Source organism: Aulostomus chinensis, chromosome 5, assembly GCF_037954235.1.
Source record: "Aulostomus chinensis isolate RoL2024-O1b breed Wild chromosome 5, RoL_Achi_v1.0, whole genome shotgun sequence".
Lineage (NCBI taxonomy): Eukaryota > Metazoa > Chordata > Actinopteri > Syngnathiformes > Aulostomidae > Aulostomus > Aulostomus chinensis.
Window position 1 is genome coordinate 11,564,257 of NC_141324.1, and position 24,036 is coordinate 11,588,292.

The 24,036-nt window shown below is 46.0% G+C and overlaps 2 protein-coding genes across 3 annotated transcripts in view; one reads left to right on the forward strand and one right to left on the reverse strand.

The window, feature by feature from the left end:
- Positions 1 to 8,591: 8,591 nt before the first annotated feature.
- Positions 8,592 to 24,008, reverse strand: LOC147261190 (uncharacterized). Of its 2 annotated transcripts, none has more exons than XM_086203124.1 (4): positions 23,605 to 24,008; positions 11,849 to 12,124; positions 11,575 to 11,702; positions 8,592 to 11,048 (listed from the first exon to the last, which is right to left on the reverse strand). In XM_086203124.1, exons 1-4 carry the CDS (start codon positions 23,669 to 23,671, stop codon positions 10,947 to 10,949), a joined length of 573 nt encoding a protein of 190 aa, XP_086059250.1. In that variant the 5' UTR covers positions 23,672 to 24,008; the 3' UTR covers positions 8,592 to 10,946. The 2 variants fall into 2 exon arrangements, with proteins under 2 accessions (XP_086059250.1, XP_086059249.1); XM_086203123.1 differs by having other exon boundaries at positions 11,575 to 11,741.
- LOC147261191 (importin-13-like) overlaps positions 23,662 to 24,036 on the forward strand; it is a 29,356-nt gene continuing 28,981 nt past the window's right edge. The window contains exon 1 of the mRNA XM_086203120.1: positions 23,662 to 23,741. The gene's annotated coding sequence lies outside the window, so the exon portion shown is untranslated. The remainder of the gene's footprint in view (positions 23,742 to 24,036) is intronic.

The window sequence follows — 24,036 nt, forward strand, 5'->3', positions numbered from 1 at the left end:
AAGAGATATAATCCCTCCACCGTGTCCTGGGTTGGCCTTGGGGCCTCCTACTGGTTGGGCATGCATGGAAAACCTCCCGAGGGAGGCGTCCAGGAGGCATCCTCACCAGATGCCCGAACCACCTCAACTGGCTCCTCTCGACATGGAGGAGCAGCGGCTCTACTCTGAGCCCCTCCCTTTGTAAGGGCCATCCACCCCATACTCCCGGAGTGCCCCCCACAGGGTGCTCCTGGGAACACGGTCGAAAGCCTTCTCCAAGTCCACAAAACACATGTGGACTGGTTGGGCAAACTCCCATGCCCCCTCCAGCACCCTAGCGAGGGTGAAGAGCTGATCCACAGTTCCACGGCCGGGACAAAAACCACACTGTTCCTCCTCAATCTGAGGTTCGACTATCGCCCTGACCCTCCTCTCCAGTACCCTGGCGTAGACCTTTCCAGGGAGGCTGAGGAGTGTGATCTTCCGATAGTTGGAACACACCCTCTGGTCCCCTTTCTTAAAGATGGGGACCACCACCCCTGTCTGCCACTCCTAAGGCACCGCCCCCGATGTCCACGCAATGTTGCAGAGACGTGTCAGCCAAGACAGCCCCACAACATCCAGAGCCTTGAGATACCCAGGGTGGATCTCATCCACCCCTGGGGCTCTGCCACCGCGGAGTTGCTTAACTGCCTCGGCGACTTCTGCCCCGGCGATTGGACGACCCCCCCCCCCCCCAAGCACTCCCCAAACTCTGTCTCCTCCATGGAGTACGTGCTGGTGGGATTGAGGAGTTCCTCAAAGTATTCCTTCCACCGTCATATTATCTCCCCAGTTGACGTCAGCAGCCTCCCGCCCCCACTGTAAACGGTGTGGGCAAGTTGCCGCCTTCCCCCCCTGAGGTGACGGACGGTTTATAAAGGCCTTTGAAGGTTAAATAACTGTCCCACATCCTATTGCTGCAGTTTCATGAAAAAAAAGCCCACATGTGACTTCAGTTTTACAAGATAGAATTTTATTAAACCTTTACAGTACACAATCCAATGGCATGGCTGAACAGTGAGGTTACACAGAAATATGACATTTAAAACTAATACAACAGCTTCATTTTAGCTAATTAAAATATTGTACCTCAACACTCCTATTTATGACCTCAGTGTAGAGCTGATATTAAGAATTTTTTATAATCTTAGTGCTTTAATTTAGCATAATATATCCACTGTAGACTTTATTTTTGAAAGAATTGGAGCAATATTTTCCCCAAGAAGTATATTTTGTTTTTCAAGTACTCAAATCAGTGTTTTAAACTCACAAACGTGTTTTTTTCTTCATACATTACTTCTTTGTGTCTCCAGAACATGCATGTACATCAGTGCCCCAGATTGAGTCAAGTGCCAGACACATTTATTTAGCTTGAAGCTAATGACTAACAATAGCCTCACCAAAACTGTTCAAAAGCATCTTTTTACATACCCATTGTGCATACGTTTGTTTTGTGCAATACATTTTTATCCATCCACACACACTTAAATTTTAGCTAAAAACTAACACTTCCCCTGCCATGTTACGATAAACAACCAAGACTAGCCAGCACATCGAGTTCAACAAACTCGCTTGCACCTGTTCACAGTAGTGCTGAACCAGAAGTGTTTGGTGTTTTTAGCTCAAAGAAATGCCTTTTCTGGATTAATGAGCATACAGATTGACAAAAATATGTAAATGCTGTTGAATTTATGTTAAAATTAATAATCCATGAATTCCATCCATCCATCCATTGTCTTCCACTTATTCCTGTTAAGAGTCGCAGGGGGGGCTGGAGCCTATCCCAGCGTCAACGGGCGAGAGGCGGGGTTCACCCTGGACAGGTCGCCAGTCCATCGCAGGGCAAACATACAGAGACGAACAACCATTCACACTCACAGTCACACCTACGGTCAATTTAGAGTATCAATCAGCCTCGTCCCCAATTGCATGTTTTTGGATGGTGGGAGGAAGCCGGAGTACCAGAGAGAACCCACACAGGAACAGGGAGAACATGCAGACTCACACAGAAAGATCCCTTGCCCGAGCCAGGACTCGAACCCAGAACCTTCTTGCTGTGAGGCGACAGTGCTGACCACTGCACCACCGTGCAGCCCAATCCATGAATTTAGGTTGATAAATAATTTACATGAAAAATGTTAAATACACAAATTCATATGTGTGTTAAAGGATAAAACATGGGGTAATTTCATTGTGTACTTAATTTGTGGTGAAGTAAATGTTTTGGCCCGGAACTAATACTTAGTACCTGTGTGGTACCACGGTAGATGTAATTCGATGCTCTTCCTGCAAATCGCGGCCGAAGATACCAAGGACCTCTCTCACAGCAAGCAGCTAATGAGTTTTTGTTTTTTTAATAGCGATTTGTTTATGTTTACAATACATGTGTATTTGTGAGCTGATGTATTTGTGTATTTGCGCCGTCAGTTCTAATGGCATAAAAAGAAGAAGAAACAAAATAAATGCCAGTAAGAACCGATCCGTGTGTGTGTTGTGACGAGAGCTACAGTGAGAACTCGCTCAACAGGTAGGAGAGATGAAGAGAACAGCGTTAACACCGCGACGAGAGCCCAGCGCATCAGAGAGGCAAGGCCCATAAACATTGTCGGCGTAGCTACAAGAAGATATGATAAAATAACAGAGCAATACATAGAAAAAACTACAATAAAAACTATAATACACTATCATAAACTACAAAAGTACAATAAGTATTAACAGCACAAGTGTTGTGTTGATAACGCACAGTACCATGTTAAGTATTGCACAGCAAGTGTTAAATATTGCACGCAAGGTTGGCCAGTGTCTGACAGCTGCAGGTAGGAAGGACCTTTGGAACCTCTCATTCACACACTTAGGATGAAGGAGCCTGTCACTGAAGGAGCTCTCCAGTGCTGTCAGGGTGTTGTGCATGGGGTGGGAGTCAGTGCTCAACAGAGATGACAGCTTGGCCATCATTCTCCTCTCTCCCACCACATCCACTGGGTTCAGGGGGCATCCCAGGACAGAGCTGGCCTTCTTAATCAGTTTGTCAAGTCTCCTCTTGTCTGCAGCTGCTACACTGCTGCCCCAGCAGACCACCCCATAAAAGACGGCTGATGCCACCACCGATAACAGCATCCAGGATGTGATAATCAAGTTTAAAGGGATCTGCTTATATGACACCTTAAATAACCTGATGCATTACAGACAGACAGACAGACAGACAGATTACTTTATTAATCCCTTTTGGACGTTCCGCCAGGGAAATTGCAATCTCCTAAACATTCACAGCACTGTTGCCATGAAGGTAAAAAGAATAGACATCAATAGAACTGTTTAGAAAAGAAAAGAAAACAAAGACTATATATATATATATATATATATGAATCTGTGTGTGCCTGAATGTGATTTGTATATGTGCATACTAACAGGAATAATAATAATAATAATATTAATTGTTATTATTATAACAATAATAATGATGATATAATATGATATAGTGATAATATAATATAATAGTAATATAGTATAATAATAATAATAATAATAATAATAATAATAATAATAATAATAATAATAATGATAATGCACGGTGGTGCAGTGGTCAGCACTGTCGCCTCACAGCAAGAAGGTTCCGGGTTCGAGTCCTGGCTCGGGCAAGGGATCTTTCTGTGTGGAGTTTGCATGTTCTCCCCGTGCCTGTGCGGGTTCTCTCCGGGTACTCCGGCTTCCTCCCACCGTCCGAAGACATCAAGAGGGGACGAGGCTGATTGATACTCTAAATTGACCGTAGGTGTGACTGTGAGTGTGAATGGTTGTTTGTCTCTCTATGTTGGCCCTGCGATGGACTGGTGACCTGTCCAGGGTGAACCCCACGCCTGTAGCCGCTGGGATAGACTCCAGCCCCCCCACGACCCTTACTAGTAAGGAATAAGCGGAAGATGACGATGGATAATAATAATAATAATAAAGCAGTAATGACAATGATGATGATATAATATAATAATAATAACAGCAGTAGTAACAATTACCATTAGTGGTATAATCCATTTTGGTATATTCTCCCTCTAATCAAGGTTTATACTAAGATAATTGTGTTTGAGTATTTGTCCAAATATTTTCACTTGTTCTATTTTAATGAAGCTATAAGTTTGATAAATTGCTCATATAGTTCTTTGATGCCATTTGTATTTGGAAACTGAGTTAAGCAGACTCAGATGGTTTGCATCCAGTGATTAAGAGTCTTTGTAGCTATTAACATTTAAGCTTACCATACCTTAACACACTGTCATTCAAGCTATTTCAAAATGTCTGAAACAAGCACCGAGTCCTGCCATAATAATACAGGATGACCAGCTGAACCTGAAGCCACAATGAGTGAATTACCATAAGTAGAAAGGCCACAATGAAGTGAAAGAGTTTGAGAAAAGAGCTTGCAGAAGAAAGGCTAAAGACCTTAAAATGTCAATCTAAAATCATCTATGGGAAGTTGAGGTATCAATGCAAGAGTAAGCAATGAAATATTGTCTGACAGTCTCAGAAAAGAGCTTATCGAAGGTATTAAAGCTATATGTTCTGAAGTTAAAGCTATCTATGAAGAGTTACGTAGAGTGCAAACTCTTGAAACAGATGTGCGATGAAGAGTCAAAATGTGCATATCACTCTCAGATCACATTGTTCTAAGGGCACAAAGACAACTGTCAGGACATCCAGAGGAGGAAGAGGAATAACCTTGGCCTGATTTTGGATCAATCCTAAATCCCACAAGTTCTCTATCAAGGTCTCATCAATCAAAGTGTAGTTCTGTCAGCTCCAGTATGCTCTCAGTCAAAAGAAGTGAGGCTGTGGCAAAAGCTGCAGCTGCTCAAGAAGTTCTGGCAGTGTTGGATGAACAAGAAAAGGAAACAACAGACCTACAAAGACTAGAAGTTGAAGATAAACAATATCTGGCACTGTTTGAATCTGAGAAGCTAGCCAGATAACAAGCAATTCAAGAAAGGCACAGAAAGCTTGACCACCTCGAAGAAGTAAGGAAACTAAATGCTGCAAGAGCTCGAGCAAAGGTCAATGATCAAGCTGGAAACTGTGGAACACTTACCCTACTGAATGATGTTGAACCAGCATTAGAATTTCAAGTTTCTGACGCCAAAGATCCATTATTCCTCAATCTCAGCCAGTCATACCCCAACCCCTTCATGCTTCAAGTCCACCTTTCATTCCACAATTCCAGCCTCAACTCAACCCCCCCCCCCCCATTTGTTCTCCAGTTACCACGAAAAAAAGTCAAGCTCGCTCCTCAGCCCTGCAGCCCATATCACAGGTTCCAGTAACTCAACCACACATTGTACGGGTACAGAATGGCTCTGATGTTTCTTTGGTCAGTGCACTAGCAGAAGCTATCAGTGCCAGTTGTCTCCCAACACCAGAGCCTGCAATATTTTCTGGAGATCCTTTGAAATGTAATGATTGGCGACTGTCATTTGTGACATTAATTGACAGGAAAAATATTCTCAAGAACGAAAAAAATTGTATTACCTAAGACAGTATCTATATGGCACAGCAAAGAAGGCTGTAGAAGGATTTTTCCTACTCGGCACAGAGGCAGCATATGACTCAGCCTGGCAACTGTTGGAAAAACACTTTGGAGACCCATTCATAATAAAGAAGTCCTTCAGAGATAAGTTGCATGGATGGCCAAAAATAAACTCTAAGGATGGCTGTGAGTTAAGAGAATTTGAGGACTTCCTCCAGAGTTGCGAAGCTGCAGTGCCCCACATCACTTTAGAAGTCCTAAATGACTTCAATGAAACTCAAAAAATTCCATTGAAACTGCCAAACTGGTTGGTCTCTAGTTGGAACCGCAAGGTGATGGAAAGTAGACCAGCAAATGCCAGATACCCATCATTTAAAGAGTTGGTTGACTTCCTTTCAAAGGAAGCAGACCTCACTTGTGATCCCCTCTCATCCATTCAAGCAGTCAAGAGGATAGAAGGTGAAAGACAAAGGCAACACCGTGGTCAAACTGTCCAAGCAAAGACACTGTCCACAAACAAAGCACAACACAATATTCCATCATGCGACCTCTGCAAAAGAACAGGACATGTCCTTGCCAACTGTAGGAAATTCTGTGAAAAGACAGTTCAAGATTGTGCAGACAGAAAAGCTTTGCTTTGGGTACTTGAAGACAGGTCATGACTCAAGGAGGTGTGACCAAAGAAATACATGCAAAAGATGTCAGAAAAAACATCCAACATATTTACATGTTGACAAGTTTTCAGAGCGTCAAACATTTATATCTCCAAAGGGAGACAACAACTTAAAGGACAAAGCAGTCACCAAAGAACCAGTTTCGACAGGAACTACTAATAGAGTCATGCAAGTAGGCCTAAGCCCACAGACATCCCCAATCGTGCTGGTCTGGGTCTCATCCAGAAGCCAGCCTGATAAGAAATTCTGGTCCATCCTTTCCTAGACATGCAGAGCGATACAACATTCATTTTGGATGAGTTGGCTCATTACCTTGACACAAGGAAGGAGAATACTTATTTGCAGCTGTCTACGATGTCTAACAGGTCATCAGACATACCTTGTCAAAAATTGACAAATTTGCAAGTCAGAGGATATAACCTAGACAAAAGAATTCCATTGCCACCACTTTCACAAGAGAGTTCATCCCAGCGGACAGGGCACATATTCCAACCTCCAGACAGCTCAAAAGCGGCCTCACCTAGAACAGCTAATCGACAAGATCCCACCACCATTAGATTGTGATGTGGGCCTAATTGGTTATAACTGTCATCAAGCCCTCCTTCCAAGGGAGATCCTGTCTGGTGAAGAAAACTGACTCAAAGGTGGTTCTTGGTTATGTGAACAATGATGCCGAAAGATTTCACACATTTGTTGCTAACTGGATTCAGCGCATAAGATCTAACACTAATCCTGAACAGTGGCGATATGTCAGCGCTGAAAATAACCCAGCCAACTGCACCTCAAGAGGACTAAGTGGGTTTCACTGAAAGAGTCTAATTGGCTGCGAGAACCCGACTTCCTGTGGCAGCAACATCTCCCACCTCAAAAGGGGATGGTGGGAGAAATCAAAATAACCGACCATGAGCTTTGCAAATCTTACATTCAGGCAGTAAAGATGAAAGAAGAAAGATCAGTGGTGAATTGTTGTCATCATCCGTTTTATCCACTTGGTCTGGGTAGTGAGGGCAGCAGCCTCAGACTGTCCTCTCCCCAGCCATGTCCACCAGCTCTTCCGGGGGAATCTCAGGCCAGCCGAGAGATATACTCCCTCCAGTGTGTCCTCGGTCAGCCTCAAGGCCTCTTTCCGGTTGGGTATGCCTGGAACACCTCCCAAGGGAGGTATCCAGGAGGCATCCTCACCAGATGCCCGAGCCACCTCAACTGACTCCTATCAATATGGAGGAGCAGCAGCTCCACTCTGAGCACCTCCCGAATGACTGAACTTCTCACCCTATCTCAAAGAGAGAGCCCAGCCACTCTGTGGAGGAAACTCATTGCGGCCGTTTGGATTTGCAATCTTGTGCTTTCTGTCATTACCGAAAGCTCATGACCATGGGTGAGGGTTGGAATGTAGATTGACTGGTAAATAAAGAGCCTCGCCTTTTGACTAAGCTCCCTCTTCACGATAAAGCCCCATCCTATTTGAAAGAACTCATTAGTCCCTACTGTCCTACCAGAGCACTCCGCTCCCAGAATGCAGGTCTTTTAGTGATTCCCAGTATCTCTAAAAACAGACTGGGAGGTAGACCCTTCAGGTACCGGGCTCCTCTACTATGGAACCAGCTCTCTCCATGGGTCAGAGAGGCAGACACTTTAACTACGTTTAAGTCCAGGCTTAAGACTTTCCTTTTTGACAGAGCCTTCAGTTAGGACTGGTTCAGGTAGCTCTGAACCATTGATAGCTATGCTGCTATAGGCTTAGACTGCTGGGGGACACATCAGGTTACATGGAGCCCTCCTCTCCTCTCCTCTCCTCTCCTCTCCTCTCCTCTCCTCTATTCTCCTCTCCTCTCCCCCTCTCTCCTCCTCTCCTCCCCGCACATTTTTGGAACTGTCATTACCATTACTTGTTGCACTTTGCAGTTTGGCCTTGGTGTCTCGCAGTCTCTCTGTGTTTCCACAGATCCACCAGAGCTGGAGCTCTGGTGGATCTGTGCGGGGAGGAGAGGAGGAGAGAGGGGGAGAGGAGAGGAGAATAGAGGAGAGGAGAGGAGAGGAGAGGAGGGCTCCATGTAACCTGATGTGTCCCCCAGCAGTCTAAGCCTATAGCAGCATAGCTATCAATGGTTCAGAGCTACCTGAACCAGTCCTGACTGAAGGCTCTGTCATAAAGGAAAGTCTTAAGCCTGGACTTAAACGTAGTTAAAGTGTCTGCCTCTCTGACCCATGGAGAGATGCTGGTTCCATAGTAGAGGAGCCCGGTACCTGAAGGGTCTACCTCCCAGTCTGTTTTTAGAGATACTGGGAGTCACTAAAAGACCTGCATTCTGGGAGCGGAGTGCTCTGGTAGGACAGTAGGGACTAATGAGTTCTTTTAAATAGGATGGAGCTTTATCATTGAGAGCCTGATGAGTCAGCAGAAGGGTTTTGAAGTCAATTCTAGATCCTACAGGAAGCCAGTGGAGAGAAGCTAAAGTGGAGAGATGTGTTCTCTCTTCTTAACTCCATTATATTGACCATGAAGTCATCAGTTATTCTGCCTACACCTGGAAGGGTCTGTGCAGAAGACCTTTATCTGAGTAAAAGGTGGATAAGGGTGCAATTTCTGGCCAATGAATTTTGGCAAAGATGGAAATGCGAATACCTGCTAAATCTCCAACAAAGGAAGAAGTGGCAAAGAAAATCATGAAACTCACAAGTAAATGATATAGTGATCCTACAAGATGACAACTTACCAAGAAAGGAATGGAAGCTTGGCATGACCGTGGAAGTTCAGCCCAGCACAAATGGCATGGTGAGAAAGCTGAAGCTACTTGTCAGCGACACAACATTTGAGAAAGGAAAACTACATACCAGAGCAACTCAGCTTGAGAGGCCCATTCACAAAGTGGTTACCTTAATAGAGGCTGATTAAGTCATAAACATTACTTCACTTATTATTTACACTTTCTCTTACTAATTTTTGTTTTAGAAATCCCTCACATTAAGTTCATGAGTGATTTGGTGGGAGTGTAAGTGCTGTTGAATTTATGTTGCAATTATTAATTCATGATTTTATATTGATAAATAATTGATTAAAATGTTAAATAAGCAAATTCATATGTGTGTTAAAGGGCAAAACATGGGGTAATTTCATTGTGTACTTAATTTGTAGTGTACTTAATGTTTTGGCCCCAAACTAATATTTAGTACCTGTGTGCTACCACGATAGATGTAATTTGATGGTCTTACTGCTAAGTATGGCCGAAGGTACCAAGGACCTCTCTCACAGCAAGGGGCTAATGAGGTATTTCCTTTTTATTAGCGATTTGTTTATGTTTACAATACGTGTTTTATTATAAGCTGATGTATATGTGTATTTTCGCTGACAGTTCTCACAGCATAAAAAGAAGAAGAAGAAACAAAATAAATGCCAGAAAGAACCGATCCGTGTATGTGTTGTGATGAGAGCTACAGATAATGTATGTTTTACAGGGCTAGGCTCTTGACAGATTGTGGGTACATATTTTGGACAGTTTTGCTGTGGTTAGTCATAGTTGGCATTTATCTTTCAGCTAAACAGATGTGGTTTACTGCATTCTGGATTCACAAAGAAGTACTGCAGTATGTTAAAAAAAAAAGTTCCCCAAGGGATTTGTGTTGCTAAGTACTTGCTCGGCAAAACACACTTTGAGTGATATTTGTTATTGCTTTCATTTTTATACTCGTACCTTTGGAGCAACAGAATCAAAATCCATAACTATAACTCAACAGTATGGGACGCAACACTATACTTGATTTTATTCATGAATGAGTAGCATCCACAAGAACTATCTTCTGAAAGTTATGGCTTTGAGCGGGCGGCACCGTGGTGCAGTGGTTAGTACCGTTGCCTCACAGCAAGAAGTTTCCGGGTTGGAGCCCCGGCTCGGGCACAAAGTCCTTCTGTGTGGAGTTTGCATGTTCTCCCTGGGCCTGCATGGGTTCTCTCCAGGTTCTCCGGCTTCCTCCCACATTCAAAAGACATGCAAATGGGGCCCAGGCTGATTGGATACTCGAACATGACCGTAGGTGTGGCTGTGAGTGTGAGTGGTTGTCTGTCTATATGTGTTGGTCCTGCGATGGATTGGCAACCCATCCAGGGTTTACCCCACCTCACACCCAAAGGCTGCTGGGAAAGGTATATGTAATGGTCCTGGGATGGATTGGCAACCCATCCAGGGTTTACCCCACCTCACATCTAAAAGCTGCGGCTCCCTTAACAGGATAAGCAGAAGAAGATGGATGGATGGCTTTGAGTTTGAAGGCAGCTGATCTCATTGTTTTAGGACAAGCAAACAGTTTGGCTTCACAGTGCACTTTCTAACATTTGATCATCTAAGAGATCATAAAATAATGTTTTGGGTCATGTTGACAACAATTCTCACATCACATTTTTGGCTGAATTGTGAAGCTGAATCAATAAAATTCAGGGCCTTTATGAAACCTTGATCCACATTACCTCAGCTGAACTTTAGGTGACCCTTGGTGCCATGTTAAAGTGCTGTGCATAAATTTTGGAGGTGCAACTCTTTTCCAATGCATCAGAAAGAAAAAAAAAGCTTCCCACCAGATGTCAGGTATCAGGAAATTTAAAGCGTATGTGGAAGAATGTACCACTAAAACCTGCCATTTAAAGGACAGACTACTTTACATGGACCGACCAACCCAATAGTCAGTCACAGGAGGAAACTCATTCTCAGAGATGGAGCTACATTCAGGCAAAGCTTGGCTCAGAACTATACTGGTCCCCTTCTGCTTTGCTCCCCTTCTGGTCTCTTAGAGGTGGATGACTGAAATATCAGTAGCTGTATCTGGGTTGTATCCTCCATCAGATCACCCTGTAGAAAATGGTTAAAACACATCAACTCTTTTTGAAAGACAATTGTGTGCCAGATAATTCAGTTTGTATTCTTTCTGTCAGTCAAAAGGTGCACCTCTGGCTTAGTTTTGCTTACAAGGAACAGTGACTTAACCATTATGTGAAAATATTTAACTGAAAGAATTGTCCTCATTGGGCTTGTTCATTCTATTCTTCCGGATTTTATTGGTCTACGTTGAATGGCAAGATGGAAATATTGGACTAAATAGGTTAAGACGCAATTGTCTAATTATGTAATACTATAAATGAGGCATGAAAATGGAATCTAGATGCTAAACTTCTAGTTGACTATTCCATAGCTTATTTACAAACCATCAATAGTTAACCAGTTGTTGCATAAATGTGTTTCATCAAGTTTGGTTAAACATGAAAAAGCATCATACCAATGTTTGTCAATGATGACTCAAATGGAGAATATATCCTTATTCATCAAATGGACAACTAAATAGCAGTTCCCTTTACCACTGTGCCAACAGAAAGCTCACCATGGGTAGGTTTTGCAGCCGATGGAACTCTGGTTGGTTCGTCCGCTCACGAAACTTGACAAAGAGAAAGATGAAGAATACAGCAGTGGTGACCATGAAGACTGACAGCAGACCAGCAAGCTGGGGGTCTAGAGGAGAAGTGGAGGGATAGTGGGGCCCCTTAAGGTCTAGAAAACACCGAAATGGAAAATGACTTTACAGTGTCATCTCATTCACAGCACAAATTGAAACGATATAAATGTTTTTTGAGGTAAAACAAGACAGTCAGCTTTACCATCATCTCCAACATTAACTTCAGACAGGGTATCTTGTTGTGATGCCCCAGCAGGGCTCAGACCTGGGGCTGAGGTCAAAGGGCATACTGCTGTGAGTAATTCAAACTGTGGCTTTGTGGAGGAGTGGGCTGCTGTGCTAGTGTCCGGGGCAGGTTTAGATGAGAGGTTGGCAAGGGATTCTCTGGTTGGGGAGGCTCTGTCATCTTTGGTTGTGATGTGCAGTAAAGGGATGGTGCTCTGTACAGACGGTATGGATGAAAGTCTATCTGGATCAGCTGTAAGAGGAAAGAGAACAATAACCAGAAGGCTTTAAAGTCATGCATCACCTTCCTCATGAATATGGATCATTCACACATACATAAAAAATGTTTTGTTGTGAAGTCATGTAAAGTCAGTTTTATTTGTATAGTGCCAACTCAGAATGAAGTTATCTCATGACACCGTACAAGTAGAGCAGATTAAGATTCAGAAAACTTTATTTATTCCCATGGGGAGCGGTTAAGGGAGCAGAGAGCAGTACAGTTGGTTACATAAATTATATAACAACATACATGAAGGTGTAGCGCCACACACTCAATGAATTTAATCCAGCAACTTTCCATGACCAAGCACATCTTGCAAAAGTGGAATCCTTTTAACAGGCAGAAGGGTCGAGCAGATCCAGGCTCAATGGGACCACCCATCTGCTTTGACCGGTTGGGGGGGAAGAGAGCAGGAGAGTGGAGCAGAGACAAACACAGATAATGGAGAAGACAGATACAGAGAAGGAATGAGAGGGACAGAGAGAAAGGGCAGAGAATGATAGACAGAGGGACGTGAACAGGCTGGAAGAAGAAGGACGGCAAACAATTACAACGGCTAGCTATCAATAATCACATCTACAGGTTCAAAATAAGCAATCAGTTCCAGCATAATATAATATATGGTAGCAAACAGAATGTTGATGCTAATGCTAATAAAGTATTGAGAATGTACTAATATTAATACTGATGCTAAGGGTGACAGCTTGAGCCTCTTCAGGTCTGTAGCCTCCTCCAGCAGCAGCATTACTCAGGGATCTGGGAAGTGGGGAAGCACAAATGTTCCGCATCACTACTTTGGATACCTGTACATTTTGTGCATTTTTTTTGGGGGGGGGGGGGGGGTTAGCCCCTGATCATATTGCAAACTACTGACTCCATATGAACCTGAATGCAACATGAGATCCTCCAGGGGGCAAATGTTAGTAAATCCTTGTTTCAAGGATTTAAACCAGAGGGGCCCATGGACTGTGGAACCAGATAATGGAGCAGATCATGAATGAGCAAGTTCTGTTTTCTTTTTTAAAGCTCTCCTAAAAACAGGGATTCCTCTAAACAGCATTTACCTGTATTAATTTTCTGATTTTTACCAATCTTGTTTTATTATCATTGATTGTATAATGTATAATGTTATTTATCTGCAATCTTTCCTATCACTTCCAGATTTTTTTTTTGAAATTTAAAGTATATTTCAACTTGGTTTAAAAAGTAATATTCTTATTAATAAGTTATTATTATTACTTTGACATGCACCCTCCATTCCCTGAATCATTGACATTGCTCACATTTTACTTTTTCCCTCTGATTAATGTTGTGAATGATAAATGATCAATTCGTGTTTGCCATTCTAAAAGAGTAGTTGCGAGATGAAGCACCCGCTGCACCCTTTACTTGTTTTAGAGCAGCAATTAAGATTATTTCATGTATGTAATGATCTGTGCAGAAAATAATAATGTACTGCATTTTTCTGTGCTGTAGCATCACCATGGTTTCCCTTAAGCAAAAGCCAACTGGAATTTTTCCATTGCAGCTCTGTGGCAAAAATAAGATTGTGAAACTTACACATTTTGTTCAGCAAGATAAACACTACCAATAACAAGACTTTAAAGGTTTTTGAAGTGTAAATGCAATTATTATGAGTTTAAATCTAAAGATGTGCCGCAAATGAACTTCACAGTAGACATTATACTCAATATCACCATGAGCTTCATGCTTTAACATGATTATGTTCATTGTCAACTTTTTGTGTGGTGTAGCTACTTGAAAGCAGTTAAATGCAATTTTTAAGACAAGGAAATTAAGAAGGGTATATACTGATGCATATTGTGCCATTTAAAAAGGTAAAATAAAAGGACAGTGAACTACTATCCTGATTTCAGGTATTTGAGTGATAACCAATTAAATAGAAAACACTGACTTTATCATGTGAATTGAACGCTAACTTCTGGGTCTTTGGAGTCATCTGACCACAACCTGGTCCATCTGTAACCCTGCTATGTGCCCCTGGTAACAAGGCAGCCTGTGACCATGAGGACTGTTCAGAAGTGGTCTGAGGAGGCCTACCAGACACTGCAGGGCTGTTTTGAAGTCACTGACTGGGACGTACTCTGTGAGCCACATGGTGACGACATCAACAGACTCACGGGGTGTATCACAATTACATCAATTTCTGTGTGGATTCCAATGTCCCAAGAAGGGCTGTGAGATGTTACCCAAACAACCAACCCTGGTTAACAAAGGACATCAAAGCCATCCTGAATGATAAGAAGATGGCATTCAGAGATGGCAACAGGGAGAAGCTGAGGATCATTCAGGGGACCTGAAGTTAAAAATCAGGGAGGCCAAGGAGAACTACAGGAGGAAGCTGGAGTCCAAACTCCAGACAAATAAAATGCGGGAAGTCTGGAGTGGCATGAATACCGGCTATAGACCTAAGGGCAGCAGGGATTTTGAGGGCAGCATGGACAGGGCCAACGAGCTGAATCTGTTTTTCAACAGATTTCAAACACCTTCACCCATCCACCCCCCCCCCCACTTCACACCTCAGCCTCTAGACCCCACCTCTCCCCCCTCCCCACCAGGACCACCATTGTCCCTGACTGTTGACCAGGTCAGGAGTCAGCTGAGAGCCCTCCACTCAGGCAAGGCAGTAGGCCCCGACGATGTCAGGCCTGGGGTGCTCAAAGCCTGCACCCCCCAGCTATGTGGAGTTTTACATTGACTCTTCACCCTGTGTCTCAGCCTCCAGAGGGTCCCTGTGATGTGGAAGACATCATGCCTGGTTCTGGTCCCAAAGATGCCCCATCCCAGGAGCATTAAGGACTACAGACCAGTGGCTCTGGGGCCCCACGTCATGACAACCCTGGAGCGCCTGATTCTGGCTGAGTTCTGGCTCATGGTCACTGCACCCCTGGACCCCCTCCAGTTCACCTACCAGCCCCACCTGGGAGTAGATGACACCATCATCTACCTGCTGAACCGAGTCTACACTCACCTGGACCAGCCAGCCAGCTCTGTGAGGATAATGGTTTTTGATTTCTCCAGCACCTTGGACACCATCAGGCCGGCTCTGCTGGGTGAGAAGCTGATGGAGATGCAGGTTGAAGCCCCTCTTGTGTCTTGGATTATTGACTACCTGACCAGAAGAACACAGTATGTGCGCTTGCAGAGCTGTGTGTCAGACAGAGTGGTCAGTAACACTGGGGCATCTCATGGAACGGTTCTCCCTCCCTTCCTCTTCACCCTTTACACCATGGACTTAAGCTATCGGTCAGAGTCCTGCCATCTTCAGAAGTTCTCTGATGACTTGGCCATACTTGGATGTATCAGCAGGGGTGAGGAGACCGAGTACAGGGCTGTAGTGGTGGACTTTGTCTTCTGGTATGAGCTGAACCATCTGCAGCTCAATGTGGCAAAGTCTAAGGAACTTGTGGTAGACCTGAGGAGGAACAAGTCTCCTGTGACCCCTGTTTTCATCCAGGGGGTCAATGTGGACACTGCGGAGGTCACTTGGAGTCCACATAGACAATAAACTGGACTGGGCACGGAACACTGAAGCCCTTTATGTTACACCCACCCTGGTCTTCCCCCAGTGCCCCCTTCCCTCCTTGTGTGTGTTTCCTCCTTCCTCCTCAGGGGCAGGTCCCAATGCTGGCTGCTGCTGACTGGCACACCTGCTACTCATCAACTCATCACTCTCCAACTTAAATGCTCCGGTTCTCCAGCCACTCACCGCCAAATCTTTACAGTCTACCCTGTGAATCCCCGGCCGTGCCAGTTAGCAGCCAAAAGGACCCGCTCCCTCCTTGACCTCAATCCTCCCTGAGCCTCATCCTGGATCTCCTCCTCCGTCTGTCACCACAGTCAGTTACCCCGCTGAACCACAAGCAGCCCTCCCCCCCACTCCCTCTACCATTCACCCCTCAGTGCCTTGAATAAATTGTGTTTTCGAGCTAACCCGTGTTTGCCTGTTTGGTCCACCAGCCACCTGTTTCAACAGAAAGATCTGGCCAAACATGGACCACGCAGACACTGGGGACCTTCAGAGCACCCTGTCGGCTCAGGACTCCCTGCTACAGTGACACGACCAATTATTGGGATCCCTCCTGGAGAACTCTGCAGCCCTCGCTGGTCATGTAAGCAACATCACTGCACAGTTATCTGCTCTCACTGACCAACTCTCCCAGATCTCCCTTCCTCAGCCCCAAGCGCCATTTGCTGCTCCACCGCCAGCTGAACCCAGTGACCTGGCCCCCACCCACGAACCCTGCATGGTGGACCCTTAACCCTATGATGGGAATCTACTAAAATGCAAACCCTTCCTCCTGCAGTGTTCCTTAGTGCTAGGGCAAAGATCCATTAAATATTCCTCCAAGGAATCCAAGGTGCAGTATTTGGTGGGGTTACTACATGGGAGGGCTTTAGACTGGGCCACAGCCTTGTGGGAGGGCTCCCCCATCTATTTTTCCTCCTATGCTCTTTTTGTAGAAGAATTCAAGAAAGTGTTTGACCATTCTCTGCAGTCAAGGGAGGCCGCTAGTCAGCTGCTGTCCCTAAAACAAGACCCCCGCAGCGTGGCCAACTACTCCATCGAATTTCGGGTACTGGCAGTTCAGTCCGGTTGGAATGACGCCGCGTTGCGTGGGGTATTCACCAGGGGCTTGACAGAACAGCTGAAGGATGAGATGGCAGCTAAAGATGAGACCGCCTCTTTGGATGCCCTCATCTCCCTGGCAATCAGATTGGACGATTGGCTCAGGGAGAGACGGACAGAGAGAGGCAGCCGGACATCAACGCCACACTGTAACACCTCTGTTCAGCCTCCTCTCCTTCCCCACTGCCCTGGTCCCACCACTTCCCTGAAACCACCCGCCAGTTCCCCTGACCCGGTACCCATGCAACTGGGTCACAACCACCTGTTCCCAGAAGAACGGTCGAGGAATATGGCAGCTAGACAGTGCCTGTATTGTGGTCAGAGGGGCCACTTCATCGCTGCCTGCTCCCTCCGCCCAAACGCTTAGGCTCACCTGCTCTGGAGGAGCGGCAGGTGAGCCTCACTGACGCCTCCCCACTAAACACCAAGCATTTTTCCTTGCCAGTCTCTCTGCACACCCCCACTGGTCCCCTTCAGCTCTTTGCCCTAGTGGACTCTGGAGCGGAGGATAACCTCATTGACAAAGGTGTGGCAACACAGGCTGGCCTCCCCACCGAACCTCTGGGAACTCCCATCTTGGTCCGAGCTCTGGATGGAAGGTTACTGGCCCGTGTAACCCTTCAAACTGCCCCCCTTCAGATTCTGGTGTCAAGTAATCACTATGAACGGCTACGATTCAAAGTCATTCCTTCTCGCTCTGCTCCTGTTGTCTTAGGTAACCCCTGGCTGGCTCTCCACAACCCCCACCTGGATTGGGCAGCCGGTAAGGTCATCAATTGGAGTCCATTTTGTCACAGAGTTTGCCTACAGTCCGCATCCCCGCCTGCAGTAGGCAACACTTCCTTTCCCCCGTCCACACCACCTGACCTATCCCTTATACCCACTCTCTACCATGATTTAGCTCAGGCTTTTAGCAAGGACAATGCCTTCACTCTGCCACCTCATCGTCCTTATGACTGTGCCATCTACCTCATTCCTGGAGCCCCGTTACCTTCTGGTCGTCTGTACAACCTCTCCCGCCCGGAAGGGGAGACGATGGAGAATTATATTGCTGAGTTTCACACCCCCTCAGTCACCTTCTTGGGCTACATTATTGGAAGAGGTCAGTTAATGGCAGACCCTGACAAGATAAAAGCAGTTGCACAGTGGCCGGTTCCCTCCACAGTGAAACAATTGCAGAGATTCCTTGGATTCGCCAATTTTTACAGGAGATTTATCATGAATTACAGCTCTGTGGCAGCCCCTCTTACCCGGCTCACCTCCTCTAAAGTTCCCTTCCACTGGTCCCCTGAGGCAGAGGCCACCTTCAGGCACCTCAAGGAGCTTTTCACCTCCGCTCCCATCCTCACGCAACCAGATTCCCGGCGCCAGTTTGTAGTTGAGGTGGACGCCTCGGACGTAGGAGTGGGAGCGGTCCTGTCCCAGCGCGGTGAGTCTGACCACTTGCTTCACCCCTGTGCCTTTTTTTCCCACAGACTCACCGGCCCGGAGCGTAACTATGATGTTGGCAACCGAGAACTGTTGGCAGTGAAACTGGCCCTGGAGGAGTGGCGACATTGGCTCGAGGGGGCAGAGCATCCATTTCTGGTATGGACAGATCATAAAAATCTAGCATATATCCAAACTGCCAAAAGGTTGAACTCCCGGCAGGCCCGTTGGGCTTTATTTTTTGACCGCTTTAACTTCACCATCACCTACCGCCCAGGAAATAAAAACCTCAAACCCGATGCTCTCTCCAGGCAGTTCTCTGTGTCAGACTCTCCTCTCAGTCAGGACCCAATCCTGCCCCTCACGAGGAATCGGAGTGTTAACATAGGAGATTGAGTCCAGGGTCAATGAGGCACTCCTCAACCAACCCGATCCAGGAAATGTGCCCCCTGGAAAACGTTTTGTGCCAGACTCTGTAAGGTCAGCCATTATGCAGTGGGGGCACTGCTCCCGTTTCTCCTGCCAATCAGGAGCCAACAGGACCCTACGGCTCATTCAGCGCCACTTCTGGTGGCTATCCATGGACAAGGATGCTCATGCCTTTGTTGCGGCTTGCCAAGTGTGCTTCCGTGGCAAAGCATCCCACAAGCCTCCCGCTGGTCTCCTCCACCCCCTGCCAATTCCCCGTCGCCCATGGTCACACATAGCAGTCAACTTTGTTACCGGTCTCCCACCATCCCAAGGTAACACCGTAATACTTACCATAGTGGACCGCTTTTCCAAATCAGCTCACTTCGTTGCCTTGCCTAAGCTACCCTCAGCCCGGGACACAGCAGACCTCCTCGTGACCCACGTTTTCAGACTCCATGGAATCTCGGCCAACATTGTCTCTGATCGAGGTCCGCGGTTCACTTCACAAGTCTGGAAGGCTTTCTGTTCAGCCCTGGGTGCCACCGCCAGCTTGTCCTCTGGATTTCACCCCCAGTCTAACGGGCAGGCAGAGCGTGCTAACCAGGACCTCGAAGCGGCCCTGTGCTGTGTAGCGGCCCAGAACCCAGCATCCTGGTGCACCCATCTAGCCTGGATTGAATAAGCACACAACTCCCTATCCAACTCGTCAACAGGTATGACTCCATTCAAGTGTGCTCTGGGGTATCTGCCCCCTCTCTTTTCCATCCAGGAGGAGGAGATTGCGGTACCTTCGATACAACACCATCTTCCCCATTGCCACAAAATTTGGAGGACTGCACACTCTGCTCTTCTCCATTCTGCTGTGCGGCACCGGCGATTGGCGGATCGACACCGCACCCCTGCACCTGCATACAAACCCGGTCAGAAGGTCTGGTTATCTACCAAGCACTTCCCCCTTAAAACTAACTCCAGAAAACTGTCTCCTCGCTACCTTGGTCCATTTGAAATTCTCTCCATAGTTAACCCTGTAGCCGTTAAACTCAAACTGCCCTCCTCCTTCAGAGTACATCCAGTGTTTCATGTGTCCCAGTTAAAACCTGTCTCTGTCAGTCCCCTTTGTCCTCCAGTCGACCCCCGCCCCTCCCCCCCGGCTGGTTGAGGGGGGCCCTGTTTTTGCTATCCGACATCTGTTGGACGTGTGCCGTCGGGGGGTGGGGATTCCAGTACCTGGTCAACTGGGAGGGCTACGGCCCGGAGGAGCAGTTCTGGATTCCCCGCTCCTTCATTGTGGATCCGGCGATGGTGAGGGACTTTCACCGGGTTCATCCTGGGAAGCCTGGTGGGTCGTCAGGTGGCGACCATTGGGGGGGGGGGGTACTGTTACACCCACCCTGGTCTTCCCTCAGTGCCCCCTTCCGTCCTTGTGTGTGTTTCCTCCTTCCTACTCAGGGGCGGGTCCCAATGCTGGCTGCTGCTGACTGGCACACCTGCTACTCATCAACTCATCACTCTCCAGCTTAAATGCTCCGGTTCTCCAGCCACTCACTGCCAGATTTTTACAGTCTACCATGTGAATCCCCGGCCGTGCCAGTTAGCAGCCAAAAGGACCCGCTCCCTCCTTGACCTCAATCCTCCCTGAGCCTCATCCTGGACCTCCTCCTCCGTCTGTCACCACCTTCAGTTACCTCGCTGAACCACCCGCAGCCCCCCCACTCCCTCTGCCATTCACCCCTCAGTGCCTTGAATAAATTGTGTTTTCGAGCTAACCCGTGTCTGCCTGTTTGGTCCACCAGCCACCTGTTGCAACACTTTATAAGAAAGGACAGAGCCGCCTCTACTTCCCAAGGAGGCTCAGGTCCTTCAACACCTGCAGGACGATGCTGAGGATGTTCTATGAGTTCTACTGTGGTTTCTTGTGCAATTCTGTTTGCTGTGGTGTGTTGGGGCAGCAGACTGAGGACTGCAGACGCAAACAGACTCAATAAACTCATCCGCAAACCTGGAGATGTGGTGGGGGTGAAACTGGACTCCTTAGAGACAGTGATGAGAGAATGATGCTTCTGAAACTACAGAGTATCCTGGACAACATCACCCACCCCATCCATCAGCTCCTGGTCCAACAGAGAGTTACACAGATGAACAGACTCAGAGCCCCCACCTGAAAAACTGAGCACCACAGAAGGTCCCTTCTCCCAGTGGCAATAAATTGTACAATACATCTCTGTGATTGCACTGCCAACCATCCATAATTACTGCACTGTCTTCGGGTTAATTCATGTAAATGACCCACTTATTGTACTTACTTATTTTTGCACACTGCTCTTTTGCACTTTGTATATAGTCTTTTCTGCCATTATGTGCACAACCTTGTTCTCTCTCCATTCCCTGTTTATTGTTGTTGAGTGGAGCACTGTTACAAACATAATTTCCCTTGGGGATGAATTGAGTATTCTGATTCCAATACCAGGATTGTACATCCCGACAAAAAAAGTAAAGCTTGCACGTGGATGCTGTTTTAAAATCCTACGTGATATTGAAATTATCTATCCAACTGTCAATCCAAATCCTCTCATCCTTTTTCAAGATCGTTGGTGGGCTGGGGCCTATCCTAGCTGCCATTGGATGAGAGGCAGGGAAAGGTTACCATTCAGTAGCAGCACTACATATAGAGACCACTCACACTTGCATTTAAATCCACCGACAGGCAATTTAGAATCTCCAATGAAAATACAATACTATACAACACAACAAAACTCATAGTCCAAGATTGTTCCATATACCTTTTTCACACTGAAAAATGCGTGTCAACGCAGGTTTTTGGACCCGCATTTGCTCGGCATAAGGGCGCATTCAAGCTTCCAGAAGACCTGGGTCTGAACTCCCGCTGTGATGGCTGCATGCCTGTGTTTTTCTCTCTTGTATGTCATCGCGCTGACAACGTCATCACTTCACATAAACGTGCACGGGAACACTGAGAGATAAACAAACGACAACATGGATGTTGCCGTCGGTTGACGCAGGTTGAAATGCCAAGTCGACCCTTTCAGAGTGCCGAAAAACCCGCGTCGACCTGCGTTTTTGGTGCAGTTTGAAAGGGGCTATAGAGTTAAATTAACACCATCTATCCTGTCACACTATGGGCCCTATTTAATTGAGCTATGGTGCCATGCAGTTTTTTTTGGCAGCACTATGTGTGTACCATGAGCTTGGGGCATGTTTAGCCTCATTTTGATATTTAGAGGGCATGTAATCAAAGTGCAAACAACAACACGCTGCGTATGTAGGCAGTCATTGGACTGTCTATTATTTGTAGGTGTGCTGCAGACATGACATCAATCAAACCTATCAGAGTGCCTTGTGTTAGTCCCTTCAAAGCCAAAGTCGCCCAAGAAATCTGCTTGTTGCTATTTCAGTGGTGGACGCATTTCAGTTTGGGAGAAGGGCATGCTCCTCATCTGGAGAAATAGTCCTCCTTGTGATGAGATGTATTTATGCACCAGGTGAAGGTGCACAAAAACACATCTTGTGGTTACATGAGGGAGCAGCAGGAATCCACCAAGCCATCAGAGGTGAGGCAGACCTAAGAGGAGGTGGCAGTTGGTCGTTTCAGGCATGAATAGAAACACATCGTAATACCACATATTAGCTCATCTGAATAATGTTCCTTTTGAATGGAACTTCACACATAACACCATTGACCAAAGACCAGCCTCTTCTTGGTCAATGGTGTAAATATATTTTCTAGTGTTAGCAATGCCACTTGGTTGCCCCAGACCACACCTCACTAACATACCTTGAACATGATCACCAAGCAACGGTTTGCGCCATGCTTAAAATAGGGTCAGATGAGAGTTTTGTCAGATACTTACATCCAACAAGGGGGTTTTGTGTTAATTTGTCAAGGGGGCAGTTGTAAAAACTGGTGGGATAATGTTTCCCCAAACTGGGTGAGTGGAGTGCACAATGGGCCATAGAAGAACCCATTAAATTTAGAGGCAGATTAGTCATTATAGGAGCAGATTAGCCTGAAGACATCCACAAACTGGATTTAAGTCATTGACATAGCATCACCCAGTAATTACAGGAAGTGAGGTTGATAAAACAAATATAATTTTATTTACATCAGAATTACACTATGTTGTCTACATGCAACGTAAAGCAACATATAACAAGATACACAGTAAGTGTGTGTTCTATAGTATCACCTAGTGGATGCAGGAAGTGACTTTGCATGAGGGTGTGAGGGCACGCCCGCTCTCTCTCTCTTTTTTGTGAACGTCTTTTTTTGTTTTAAATTGTAAACTAGTACAGCATTCAGATAGTTGTACAGTTAAATTGAAACCTATCTCTCTCTCTCTCACTCTCTGAATGCTTACTGATTTCATTTGTACAGAGGACAGCAGTTAGGTGTTAGTAACAGGGAGGAGAAGTAAGTAAAAGGGAGATGAGGTTGAGGCACACATATTCTCATTGTCTGGCTAATCATGTGAGGATGAGGGGAGCAGTGATGATGGAGATGTGTGTGTGTGCGTGTGTGTGTTTATATGGTATGATAAATAGACAAATAGATAGTGGTAAACAGAGATGGACTGGCCTGGGAAATTAAAGATGCACATTTAAAGTTACCTTTTTTTGGATTTGTTGATTTATGACATGTTTCTTCATGCTTTGACTAGTAAATAATCGCAAAATACATTACAAACACGTTTACAAGAAAATCTGATTTAAGTGCATAAATGTTGTTAAAATGTGGAAGGGATGAATAAGTTGTACCTTTCTATATGAGCAATATATTGTCGAAGACATCTGAATCACCAACAGTGTACCAGGATGTCACGTCCACGGCCATATGAAACAATAGCGCGCGCTCCATACACACACACACACGCACACACGCACACACACACACACACAAATACACACAAATACACACACACACACAAATACACACACCATATCCTACCTCTTGTAGGTGATGATCCTGTAAGAAACACTAACACACCTAACACGAAATGAACGTCCAGTCTCATCTCATTGACGGCCTTCCCCTGAGATCATAGGAGGTGGTCAAAGCTGGCTGCCGCGGCTTCGCACTTTTCGGTACGTGATGGAACAGAGCACCTAATTATTTGGGCTAAAAATATTCTGAGGGAGTCGGGCAGAAGAGGAGCAGGGGTGTGAAGGGGCGCAGACGGGTAGAGGCGATGGAAGCGGAGACGCTCGTATAGCAGGACATATTAGCATTTTATCTATATTGCCAAGCGGCAATTTCAGTCGCTGGTTCTCAGCGGTGAGGCATCCAATCAGATATCAATGCGTCAGCAGGCCACGTCATGAGCGCCTGTTGTACAGCGGAGCTAATAATATCTTTGCGCACGTTTTACTCTGTGCGCTA